Source organism: Mycotypha africana, assembly GCF_025528875.1.
Source record: "Mycotypha africana strain NRRL 2978 chromosome Unknown BDF20scaffold_3, whole genome shotgun sequence".
Taxonomy (NCBI): Eukaryota; Fungi; Mucoromycota; class Mucoromycetes; order Mucorales; family Mycotyphaceae; genus Mycotypha; species Mycotypha africana.
In genome coordinates, this window is record NW_026515727.1 from 2,292,722 (window position 1) to 2,305,600 (window position 12,879).

The following is a 12,879-nucleotide window of genomic DNA, read 5'->3' on the forward strand; positions in this document are numbered from 1 at the left end:
AAATACACATACATGTGTCATGAAGAATGTTGAGAATTTATTTCTCTTTCTGCTGCTTTGAAAGAGACCTACTTCTCTTTTCTTTTCTGTCACCTAACAAAGATTGATCAATTTTAAATTCTCCCTTACATCAAAATCCTTTTTGCGCCATCAACTTTTAACACTGGATATACGCTCAACGACTATTCTTGATAATGCCTCAGGAACAACCCCATTTGGCACTTCAGCTACCTGAAATTATAAGCAACATTATGCATTTTCTCGTACCTTACGAAAATCATTTAGACTATGAAGTTATGTTTACCAATCAGAAAGATAAGAAAACTTATGCCGATGTCTACCCTTGCCTTTTCGTCAATCACTTGTGGCATGATTGTGCTGTTCGAACTATGTGGAGAAAAGTTCATTTTGATGACAGCATGCTTTGTTATACTGCAATGATTAAATTTGCCTCAACTTTATCATCTGTGGCAACCAATAATAATACGACTCTCACTTCAACAACGGCAATGGATGCATTAGCTGTCAGTAAAACATCATCACCTGGTACTGTGTCAATGGACGAGAGCTTAAATGATATGAATGTAGATGATGCAGAAGCAGACAATAAGTATTATGTAAATTCTCTGAGTCGGTCAAGTTCCTTCTCCAGTTATGTTTCCACTTCCTCTACCATTATCCGAACGCCTCCAAATAATGAAGATGAGACAATGAAACCGATAGAAGACTTCTATGCCAACAATCCAACTTTTTTATCTAACAGAACATATCACAACAACAGCAGCAACACTTTACTACGGTACAACGATCAAATGAGCAGACGCAAAACTTATCAGAATGCCCTTCGTACATTTTCTGTTCGAAAAATTAAAAATCCTCAACTGAATGAACCCTTATCAACTATCGCAAGAAATGCAACTAGACTTGAACAGCTCGATATTTACATTTGTGACAATCTAACTAACGAAACTGTAATTCTTTTCGCAAGCCATGCCTATAGTCGACTTACATATATATCCCTTGCTGGCTGTCATATGATTTCAGACGAGGCTATTCTCAAAGTTGCAGAACAATGCCCTGACCTTTTGCATTTGGATTTAAGAGCTTGTGGCCTTGTGTCTGACGTTTCTCTATCAACTGTCGCCAAAAATTGTCCACGACTTAAACACATCAATGTTGGTCGAGTGCGCGAAAGACAACGTATTACAATCAAATCCATCAGATTGATAGCTCAGTATACAGAAGCAACAGTCTTGGGACTAGCAGGCTGTGATATTGATGATGAGTGCATGATTACGTTAGCTAAGCACCGTGGCCCAGGCTTAGAGCGAGTATCGGTGAATAGCTGCTACAAAATTTCAAACACATCTGTTTATGCCTTGCTAAAGTATTGCCCAAACCTATCCGTATTTGAAATGAAGGAGTGCCATCGCATCAAAAATTGGGAAGCAGTGGCTGAAATGGTACAGAAGAAGGTATTGTTAACACTTTGTGACCAACAGAATAAGGACTGCTTAGCATGGGCAGCGAGAAATGGAAGACAGTTGGATGTTAAGGCACCTGTTAAATAGAACTAACTTGTCCAGCAGTTACAAGTCTGCTAGTACGAGATGAAGAAGCATCCCAACAAGCTTACACAATCAGCACTATTAATGATATTTCCTTCTCAATGATAACCAGAAATCCTTCCGACATTCAAACACCATCCCATTTTTTTCAATCAGCACTGACATAATTATGATAGACATCTACTTAAATTTACTTTACTTTAATCTAGTCATCTTAATCAATAATCTTAGTACTAACAATCAATTTTGTTTAATCAAGCCTAATTATATTGTATAATCATTTACCTATAGACGTCCTTTTTGCTAGACATCATCGTTCAAAGACAAAACAACCTTTTATAAATTTTGACACACTCTCCTGAAGGGCATTTGTCGCATCAATTCATTGATTTTAAGTCATCAATGTGGCTGAAATAGCTATGCATTATTCAACCTGTAGCGTAAATAGAGTATGATTGGTTTTCTTATGCTTTAGGGCGCCTTTTCAGGCTAATCTATCTTTCTCACACAACACTTGAATTACTTACTGCTTTAAAAATTTAAAACAGTATATATAATACACCACGGCAAACCAAAGCTCCATAACTTTTGTTTTGCTCCTTAATCACTTTTTTATTATGGTTGTCCTATTTTTGTTTTTTCTGGTTTTTTTTTTATTTTACGATACACTTTTCTTACTGAAAGCCTTTGATTCCCTTTTGCTACAGCTACATACCCTTAAAATTATTCTCTTTTTCACTATCTGAAAAGAAAATTTTCCTGGCAGTGATAATTATAGTTGCAAATCAAACAATGATACGACTTACAGTTTATGGTTGGACCGTCAACTTGGTCCAGGAATTTTCAAACAATGATACGACTTACAGTTCATGGTTGGACCGACAACTTGGTCCAAGAATTTTCGTAGTTGCCGTCGCTGTCGCCACCGACCACAGTAACAGCAACAGCACCGAAGAATTCAAACTCCAACTTTTGCCCTTTTCGTTTCAACTTGATCGTCAATTACTTTTTTTCTTTTTCTGCAATTTCCTTCTCCCAGCCTTTTTAATTTCACTGTTACTACGCTCGTTTTACACTCTTTTGGTCCGGAACGGTATGTCAGAACAGGAAAGTCCTGATAGCAATTGTAACAATCAAGACGTAAATTCAAGTGTGAGGCAATTTCTCGTCGAAACCGAGAAATCTAGCCAAAAACAACAGCCCGAGGCTGCTACTACTGCAACAACTGTCAACACAAGTAAAATGGCAGAAGCTGATAACATAATTGAAGAAAATGTAAAGTTGGATTGTAAGAACGGCGTAGTCGATGACCGAAAGGATATCAGTATTGAAAGTCTCAAAAATCTCGACAAAGCTGCTGAAGCAGCAGAACAGCGCAAGACAACCGAGGAAAAATTAGCAGCTGATTCACAAACCACTATCAACCTTGAACAGCCTCTGTTTATTTCAATGCATACAATGTTAAATCCAAAGGAGAGCAATAAGGCTGTAAATGAAAACTCGAATAGCATAGACGAAATACTAGAGCAAAAGGATATCATTGAACAGTCAGAATTTGAAGATTTCCGCCAGAAATCTGCAGAACACAAAGGCATTAAGGAAGGAGAAACAGTAAAACCAGAAGGCAACGAAATCGAGCCCCAGTCTTCTCAGAAAATTAATATAGATATGGGTAAGAGTCAAGAAGGTTCTTTAAAGAAGGGCCTTGAAGCAGTAGAGAAAAAAGACAGCATTAAGAAGGGAACTAGTACAGAAGACGTAGTTATTAATGATGAAGACCATGTTGCCGACGCAAGTAAAGATGTCCAAGACATTGCAGACAGTACAGCGAGCGAAGGAAATTCTATAGCCGGTATCAAAACTACAGATACTGTAGAATGTTTGCCACAGAACTCAAGCATGATTGGAAAAGATGCAGTCACTACAAAAAATGGAGTAGCAACTCCTGCCATTGCCATAATGGATGACAACGGGAGGGAGACAGAACTATATAAACCATCTAAAGAAAGTCGTTGGAACCAACATAATGATGACGACAGAATCAAATATCATCAGAAACCTTCTTATCGTAATAAAGGAGGATCTCAATCAGCTTACGAGCAAAGAAACCAAAAACCTGCAACTAAAATTCCTTGGGAGCAAATGTTAAACAAAGCCTCTATAGTAAACTCAGCACAAAATGCCACAGAAACTGATCACAGTCGTAATAACGGCGCCAATACCAGTTGGAGACATATTAATGATGGTAGAGTAGTAATTGGATGTTGAAACATAAGGGACATTTTGAAAGTGAGTTGACATAGAAACTTATTTTTGACATGTTTATGCTTCAGTTACACAGCAAACAGGAAATGATGCAAGTCACATAGCGACCAAAAAGAAGTCAGACGAGGAAATCAAATATATCAAAGACCCGAAAGATGAAGTAGTGGAAGCTATTCCAGAGATACCCAAAGATAGTTTTTCATGGGCAGATGATATAGCAACGTCAGATGACGATTTAGATATTGAAGACACCATGATTATGGACGGCAAGAACGCTGTGAATTCGTCTATAGACATAATTGAAGAGGAAAACAAAGGTATAACCTGAAAACATACCTTCACTGTTTATCAAAGGAAGGAAGCAGTATATTAACAGTCTCTCATTGAATTGATAGGTAGAGGTGATGCAGAAGATTCAACCGAGGAAAAGAGATTACCGGAGAGCAATAATCACTCGAACGATAATCCATCGTCAACAAAAGACCCTATCGAGCAGTCTGTAACCAACACCACATTTGACAGCTATGCAACAGATATAAAGACGTCTGAGATTACAATAGCTTCAACGTCATCGGAAAGTACCAATGAACACGCTTCTAATATCATAACTCGCACGGACCTCAAAGCCGATCAAAACGAACATGCAAACAACGCAGTAGCTAACGATAATGCATCTTCTGCATGGAATACCTTTGCTGCATCTGCGTCTAACATTGTATCCATTGTTAACGCCAGTGAAGCTACGAAGACAACGTCCAATGAGAAACAGAACGAATGGAAAGATAGTAATTTACCTGAAGATACGGTATCATCAACGAAGGACAGTTCTGTAAAACCTATTACTACTACTTCACCTGCAATGGCGAATCGAGATGATCATGCTTCTATGGCATGGAATGCTTCTGTTGAAACTGTTTCGATCGCTGCACCCTTAGCATCCAGTAATACATCCGATATTAAAGCTCCCAAAGAAAATCCGGGAGAATGGAATAACAATTCAATGGTGAAAGACAATTATTCCTCAACATGGGGTAGCCCGATTGGGTCCTTATCAAATGGACAGCCTTATATGACTGTTGGAGAGTCTACTATTACATCGTCGCTAGTGGATCAGAGTGGGTGGGGAAGTGATACAGTAGCTATGAATAATCCAACAGTAATACATGAAGATGTTACATCTAATACTGCGGTCAGACCTACTACTAGTAAACCTACCGTTTCAGCCTGGGAAGAAGGACCACACAGTTGGGGACGCAATGATGCGTCTTCAAATTGGGGCACCTTCGACAATTCTTTTTCAACGACGCAACCCTCTACAGCTGTCGCTAAGCCGACTATACAGGCCCCAATACAGGATAATGTTAGTGCTTGGAATAATTTTAAGCTAAACGAAACCGAACGATGGGAAAAAGTTCATGTAGCTACTGTTGAGAAGGAACAAAAAGCAACAACTAGTAGACGAGGTTCAAACGCGTCTTCTTTCAAATCGTTCTCCTCAAAAGTAAACAAGAACGATCCATGGGATAAGAACTTGAATAGAAAACAATCAACAGCGTCTATTAAATCATCATATAGTACGCATAGTAAAATTGAAGCTGCTCCAAGTACAAGCTGGCAAGGAGATAATAATGCAACTCAGCTAGAAAAATCTTGGTCTACAGTAACACCGGTTGATCATACTACATCGTCTACAGAAAGGAATCGCATGCCTGCGCACTCCTGGCAGACAGTGGCTGGCACAGCTAGAAAGACAAAGGAATCAGAAACTATAAATCAATGGAAGTCATTTGCTTTGGCCGAAGAGCAACATTTTAAACAACCTACTCTTTACTCATCTCCATCTGTTAAACATGAATCGAATACACCACCAAAATACACTCCTTCACCTTCAACATTTGATAAAATATCTTCTCCTACACCAAATGCTCAGCCTCAGGAGATTGGTTTCAGCTTGAACGATTATAGATCTCCATCATCTCCGTCAGCTGTAACTATGCCGTCACCTGTAGTACATCTAAGTTTACACGAGTCTTCAGCACCTGAAATCAATTTAAGCCTAAGCGAACTCATATCCGAAGACATAAAGCCACAACCATCACAGGCGCAACCACAATCGCCTCGTCGAGAACCTGTCAACATTTCATTCACCTTTCAAGATTTACTTAAATAATATACATAATGGTACATTTTTGTCTATTTAATCATGCAAACGTCATTAACATATTTGAAGTAATATGAGACACTCATGCTATCTTCCTTTTAAATAAGAAATTTAATAAGCATATAATAAAAATACTGTTTGTTGGAAATACAGTGTAGTCAAGAAAGGGGTGGGGGGAGGAGGAGGAATGATGTACTGAAACTGATTCATGTTTATTGTAAAAAGCTTCTATTTAAAAAAGTTTAGCAGAAATTGCATATAATCTACATAATTGATACAAGTAATATTGATATATACAGGCATTATACATACGCGTAAAAGTGATTTTTACATCATTGTAACCCAACGGGTTCCTTCTCTTCTCTGTTCGACTTTAATAGGAGGAAGTGGCCAGCTCTTTGGACCGAAACTAGGAACGACATATACCGTTCTTCGCTGTTGTTTATCGTCAATGTATCTGATCATATTGGAGCAATATGGTATGTCAGTGATCTAGCAATTTGTCGTCTGAAGAAAATTACATTCAGTACTTACTTTGGCAAAGGAAATTCGAGTGGTCGGCCAAAAGAGCAAAGATCTTTTCCAATTTTAGCAAGCCATTTGGCCTCAACGGCTGTGACACCCTTTAACCATGTTTTCGTGGATCCTTTGAACAATTCATTATAGACAACCATTGCAGGTGGCTCATGGGCAAAAAGTATAGAGTTCGGATGAATGAAGGCCTCTTCATCTGACCATAACAGCTTGTATACAACGTTTTGTGAATTTTTATATTTGACGCCTTTGCCACCTCCAGTCTCCAACACATCTTGACGTATCGCTACAGAATCGATGAATCCTGCTGTTAGTACTTGCCTTAACACCTTCAATTGAGTCGCACTGGGCGGTTTCATTTTAGGATCTAAACATATATCCAAAGTTGGGAAATTGCTTAGCATCAGATTTGTGAGTTGACGGCGTAATTTACGGATTTCTTCCATGGCCTTAGGTCGTAAGAAGTTTTCTTCACAGAATTGAACCGTAGCACCAGCAAACTCGTAAGCACCCACAGCATTGAGTAACTTTAAAATATCGCTCGACGGATCCAAGCCAGCATGTTTCTACGAATATACAGCAGCAAGGAAAACAAAGTTAAACGACAGAAACGGAATGAAAGAGTTACGCTAATTGTAAACTCAAGGGCAACAGGCTTAGATTTGAGATCTTACCAACTGAGTAGAATAATATTTCTTTCTCACTAATTTTCGTCTCGCCTTCTCTGCAACATCTTGACTTTTAAGGTTTTTAAGCTCTTGATGTTGCAAATCATCATCGTCGTCTTCGTCACTGTCGGGTTGATTTTCATCCAAATGATAGTCCTGGATAAAAGGATCACCTACAGTAAGGGCTGATACCATAGCAATCACATAGGGTAAACATTCATGTTGTTGACCTATGATGAGCCTACAATAAAATATCGTTAGCTCTGAACATTTACAATAAAGAAATCCCATTTTATACTTACATCTTGGCGAAGCGCGGCGAAACAGGGAATATAGACATGGTTCGACCAAAGTCTGTAATACACTTGGTATTTGTATCAAGAGCGCCCAAATATCCAAGAAGCTAAGGAAGAGAAGAAATCAAATTGGTGTTAGATGAGCAGAAAGGAAAACGTTATCCTTTTTTTTTTTTTTTTTTTACCTTTTCGGCCTTATACAACACGTCCCTTGGGGGTGGTGTGGGGAAAGGAAAGTTGACTACATTGTCGATATTCATGGATTTCATGTTTAATACGACGCCTTCAATAGGCATGCGATGAATTTCGGGTGTGGAAAACTTGGGAAATTCATTGTCAAATACGGCTGAGGAGAAGAGTCGATAACAATGACCAGGCCCTGTTCTACCAGCACGACCTGCACGTTGACCCGCAGACGCCTGCGAAGTCCAGTCGATTTCGAAAGATTGTACACCTGTAGCTACATCATATTTACGTTCCTTGGCTTTACCAGAATCAACTACATAACGGATACCAGGAATAGTGACAGAAGTCTCTGCTACATTAGTAGCGACCACACATAGTCGTGTGCCTTCGGGAGGAGGTTGAAAGACACGAAGTTGTGCTTCAGTAGGTAACATAGAATATAATGGGAGAACATGCAATGGAGCTAAAGTATTTATGAATACAGCATGCTGTTAATATTCTATGTTTGTACTTGTCCCGTTGATGCTTATGACTATTTTACCGTCTTTAACATTATCCAGTTCGTCATCTTCAAATCCTTCAGCTATGTCATCTTCATCTTCAGTGTCAGTATCAATATCAAAGTCCTCTTCCACTTGATCTTCGCCAAACTCAAGGTCCTCTTTTTCAATGTCCTCTGTGTTAACGCAAAGTAGGCAAAATATACCTGAGGTAAGCATAACAGCTTTTTGCAAAAAAAAAAAAAAAAAAAACCTAACAACTTGAGCATTTCTTTTACCTTTGCCTGCTGTGGGTGTGTTGATATGATTTGTTTCCAGTTCAATTGCTTTTTTCTCTTCAGTTACTTGTTTCTTGGTTGCTTTAGGAGGCAAAGCAGGGTATCTCTTTCGTAATTTTTTGCACAAATGATTGATTTCGTTTTGACCTGTCAAGAAAACTAAAATGCCGCCATGCGGTAACCGTTCGTGAATTTTGGTAATTTTTTTGAATGCTTCAGCTACGTGGTCCTCGGGAGTTCGCTTATTAAAATGAATAGAAACGGGGTATTGACGTGCATTCACATTGATAACGGGAGGCACTTTCGGAAACAGGACTTTGTTTTCAGTAAAATCAGAAACACGCAAAGTAGCAGACATGATCACGACACGCAAAGGCTTGATTTTTTCACGGTCTTCGCGGCTTAATTCAGCTCTCAATTTAAGCACACGACTAACAACACCGATAAGGATATCTGTATTGAGATTACGTTCGTGCGCTTCATCAATGATAATGATAGAGTATTTGGTCAGAAGTAGATCTTGGGACATTTCACGTAGCAGTACACCATCTGTCATGAATTTGACCCGTGTTTTATCAGAAACAGTTGCGTCATAACGAATCTAACAGCATGACAAAAGTGGTTAGCACGAGGAGTCCAAAAAATGATTCACATATCAACAGCTTCACTTGCGAGGAATAAACTTACTTGGTACGAAACTTCTTTATCCGACAAATTCAATTCTTCTGCAACACGTTTAGCCATACTAACAGTGGCCACACGACGAGGTTGAGTGACACCAATCATTCCAGGATTGTCTATTGATAAAGTAGTTGTTAGACATTAAAAAAAACAAAAACAAAACACATCAAACAGGCTTTAAAAGAAGCATCAACTCACCGCTATCTCGGTGCGACCAGCCAGCCTCATACAGGAACTGAGGTACCTGAGTCGTCTTACCAGAACCTGTCTCACCGCAAATAATCACTACAGTATTATTTCGAATGGCTTCCATAATCACTTGTTCCTCTCCAACAACTGGTAGCTTGGAACGAGCTTCTTGAATTTCTGGTTTACGATTAACCGTAACATAAAACGGCTTTGCTGTATCATCTGCTAAATCGCCTTCACGATGACTCTTTAAGAGTTGTATTTTAAGTTCGTCGTCCTCGTCTTCTTGACGCTTAGGAACTGGTGTTACTATATTTTTGGCAGCTTCTGTTACTTGTTCAAGATGGGTTGGTTCTTGAGGCTGGTCGTCGGCTTCATTGGTGTCGTCCTCGTCGTTATCATTCGATTCCTTCTCGTCGATTGTTGGTTCTTCAATTTCTTTTTCATCATATTCTGAATCAGAGCTATCAAATGAGTCGTCTGAATCCTGACCTGTTCTTTGTTTATATCGTTTTCTTGCTATAGCCGGAATGGTACTCTATTTAGAGGTTCGATGGCGAATCAATACACCATATCTCGCTTGGTACCATGTGTATGTATGTCACAATGGATTCGAACTTACATGCTTCTTCTTTCTTTTTCTTTTCATACTCGGTAAGGCTCCTTTTAATGCGCTTCCCATCACCGGTTTAATTTCTGCTTGTTGTGGCTGTTCTGGCTGTTGTTGTTGCTGCTGTTCGACATCTACATCCATTACTACCACTGGTTCCTGGACTTCCTTTTCGATAACCAACGGTATATTTTCATCTGGTGTCAGTCCAGCTTTTTGTTCCAGCATTGCTTGGTGAAGTTGTTCTCTCAATGTTTGGCCAGAACGACCAATCAATTTAGAAGATTTCAATAAATCTGAAGACCAGGATGATGTACTATCAGGGCATCGCATTTGCACATATAATGAAGGGTTATGAAAGTTGCCGTAGACTAAAATTCAATACCTTATAATGTGTATCAACTTACGAGAGTTTTTCCAATAGGCCAGCACGAGCATCTTTTTTCAGTTTTTGTTCCTAAGGTTCGCATTTCATTAGTCGTTTCCAAAGAGACATTGAATTTACAGATAGTTGTATAACTGCAAAAAGAAAAAGTATGCTCTTACAATGTATTTTTCAAGTTTCTTTTTCTTTTTCTTTGACATATATTTCTCGGGCTGTTTGAAAGAGGGCGTCTTTCTTGACTTGGTTGCTTCGTCCTCGCCTTCTTTCTTTTGGCCGGGAATAAGCATCAACTCATTTGTATCTTTACTATATATACGAGAGCGCAATGAATAAATTGTTTTCATAACGGTATTACTTTGTTCAAGACGTCAGATCTGAAAGTCTGCAGTTACTGATGATTACATTTCCTGCTTTGAAGTAGTTGAGGATGCTGTAGCTTCAGAGTCGAAAGCTTGAACATCTAAACCTCCGTCTCTTGCTTTAGGGTGAGGCTTTTGTGTAGGTTTCTTCGAGGAGGCACGAGCTTTCTCATTATATCTAGGTCTTGATTTGCCCATGATGAAAAATCAGTACAAGATCTAGATCTATTGGAAAATGAACCTTTTTTTTTCGTTACTTCTGCTACCTGGGCTGCTTTGGACCAAAAACGAATTTTGACTATTTGAACACCGCTAATAAAAATTGACATTTTTTAATTGTCTGATCTGCCCAAAACCTGATGTTATGTAATATGAATCGTTATTATTTTTACTACTTAATTTGGATAAAGTATTTATATTTGAGATATCCTAAAAATAAGAGTCTTGTTTTGATTTCATTAGAAAAGTTCCTTATATCTTTGTTAGAGCCAGCAGTAGGAACTCCTGTTAAAGAAATGAGCAAGACCAGCTTGGGTTTTTTAAACTCAAATTCATGCGAATGCGTTAGGTGTGACCGCTTCTCCTGAACTTTTGGAGCGCCACAATCATTTTCCAGCAGCAAAAGCTTAACAAGTTCATTCTGGAACTTTGGAAGATCATCGTATTTACAATCAGTTCCTTTTTTCGAATCATGTCTTCTAATAAGAAAGAAGAAAAACCCGAGGACCTTTTTGGTATTGAAAATGAAAGCGATGAAGAAGACAACTCAGAAGATGAAATGGTAGAAGACAGTCGTTTTTCAAAAGCCCGTCTTCAACAAAATTCACTTGACAATGACAGTGACGACAGTGATGAGGATAGCGATGCTAGTGATGATGACAAATCTGTTGCTGAAAAAGAACAAGAACAAGAAGAAAAAGCCGGAGAGAAAAGTGATACCAATTCCGATCATTCTGATGAGGAAGTTGAGAACGATGTAGAACAAACAACAGATACCCAAAATGCAGCAGTTACAGATAGTGAGGAAGAAGACGAAATGGAGGAACATGAAGGTTATGATGCACCAGAAGATTTGACTGAATTTGGTGTGCACGGCAATGATGAAGCATCAAAAAAGAGCAATAAAAGAAATAAAACTTCAAAGAAAAAGATGAAAGCTTTGACACCTGAAGAACTTGAGAAATTTGAAAAAGCCAGGAAAAGAACTGGTGTTTGCTATCTCTCGAGAATTCCACCCTTCATGCCTCCCCATCGTGTTCGACAATTATTAGAAAAATACGCTGAAATTGGTCGTATCTATTTGGTACCTGAAGGTATTACGATGAACTAAAGTTTATTTCAAAGGTGTGATTGAGACATCAGGATGATTGACGCAGATTATACATGCCATAGATGCCAAGACAACAGCACGTCGAAAGAAATATACAAAGAATAGAAGAACAAATTTTGTGGAAGGATGGGTTGAATTCAAGGACAAGAAAAAGGCAAAGGCTTTAGCAGAGTATCTAAACATGAGACAAATAGGTGGTAAACGCAAAAATCAATATTATCATGAAATGTGGAATATCAAGTATCTACCGAAATTTAAATGGCACCACTTAACAGAGCAAATGGGTAAAAGTTATATCCCTTTCACTTTTTCCAAAACCAAACTGATTGCGCTTGTGAGGCTTACTTTACATCTAATTTTATTTTTTATAAAATAGCGCATGAAAAACAAGCTCGTCAACAACGTCTTCGTAATGAAATTGCACAAGCCAACCGTGAAAATAAGACATATATTGAAAATGTTCAACGCGCAAAGATGTTGCAAAGTATGGAAGCAAAGAAACGTAAGCGGGAAGGAAATGAAGGCGATGATAATCAACCCACTGAGATCAAGGTTAAACGAACATTTGCTCAAAGAGGAAAAGTTGAGCGTGAAGTGGATCCTTCTTCCTCTGTTTCTGGTAAACAGGCCATGGATAAGCTGGACAATGGTTTAAAGAATGTTTTGAGTAATGTCTTTGGAAAGCATTAAAACAAATCAGATTAAAGATTAAAAAAAAAAAAAGCCTAAGAATTTAGACAAAAATGCAGCAACTGTTTGGATTGAAAGGCACCATCTTTTATATTTTCTTTTCTTTGTCAGTTTTCTATTTTCTCCTCTTATTTCGAAATACATGTGTCATTACACAAGTAAGGCTTTTAGAGCCTTTC

The 12,879-nt window shown here is 38.5% G+C and overlaps 4 protein-coding genes across 4 annotated transcripts; 3 read left to right on the plus strand and 1 right to left on the minus strand.

Annotated features, from left to right (window-relative positions):
- Positions 1-194: 194 nt before the first annotated feature.
- BDF20DRAFT_815879 (uncharacterized protein) lies at positions 195-1,571 on the plus strand (the record flags this gene model as incomplete). The annotated part of the gene is made up of 2 exons (XM_053077118.1): positions 195-467; positions 708-1,571. The coding sequence occupies 2 exons, from the start codon at positions 195-197 to the stop codon at positions 1,569-1,571; spliced, it is 1,137 nt and encodes a 378-aa protein (XP_052938544.1).
- An 899-nt stretch (positions 1,572-2,470) lies between these two features.
- Positions 2,471-5,605, plus strand: BDF20DRAFT_407172 (uncharacterized protein). The gene is made up of 4 exons (XM_053075387.1): positions 2,471-3,813; positions 3,902-4,150; positions 4,229-5,334; positions 5,409-5,605. The coding sequence occupies exons 1-4, from the start codon at positions 2,664-2,666 to the stop codon at positions 5,415-5,417; spliced, it is 2,514 nt and encodes an 837-aa protein (XP_052938545.1). The 5' UTR covers positions 2,471-2,663; the 3' UTR covers positions 5,418-5,605.
- Positions 5,606-6,321: 716 nt separating this feature from the next.
- On the minus strand, positions 6,322-10,878 carry BDF20DRAFT_911812 (P-loop containing nucleoside triphosphate hydrolase protein; the record flags this gene model as incomplete). Its single annotated transcript, XM_053083879.1, has 13 exons — positions 6,322-6,451; positions 6,529-7,094; positions 7,203-7,437; positions 7,499-7,599; positions 7,678-8,141; positions 8,220-8,354; positions 8,457-9,057; positions 9,144-9,253; positions 9,336-9,864; positions 9,949-10,252; positions 10,344-10,393; positions 10,483-10,627; positions 10,724-10,878. 13 exons carry the CDS (start codon positions 10,876-10,878, stop codon positions 6,322-6,324), a joined length of 3,525 nt encoding a protein of 1,174 aa, XP_052938546.1.
- A 580-nt stretch (positions 10,879-11,458) lies between these two features.
- BDF20DRAFT_815925 (uncharacterized protein) lies at positions 11,459-12,700 on the plus strand (the record flags this gene model as incomplete). Its single annotated transcript, XM_053077119.1, has 3 exons — positions 11,459-11,993; positions 12,073-12,294; positions 12,387-12,700. 3 exons carry the CDS (start codon positions 11,459-11,461, stop codon positions 12,698-12,700), a joined length of 1,071 nt encoding a protein of 356 aa, XP_052938547.1.
- Positions 12,701-12,879: the final 179 nt, after the last annotated feature.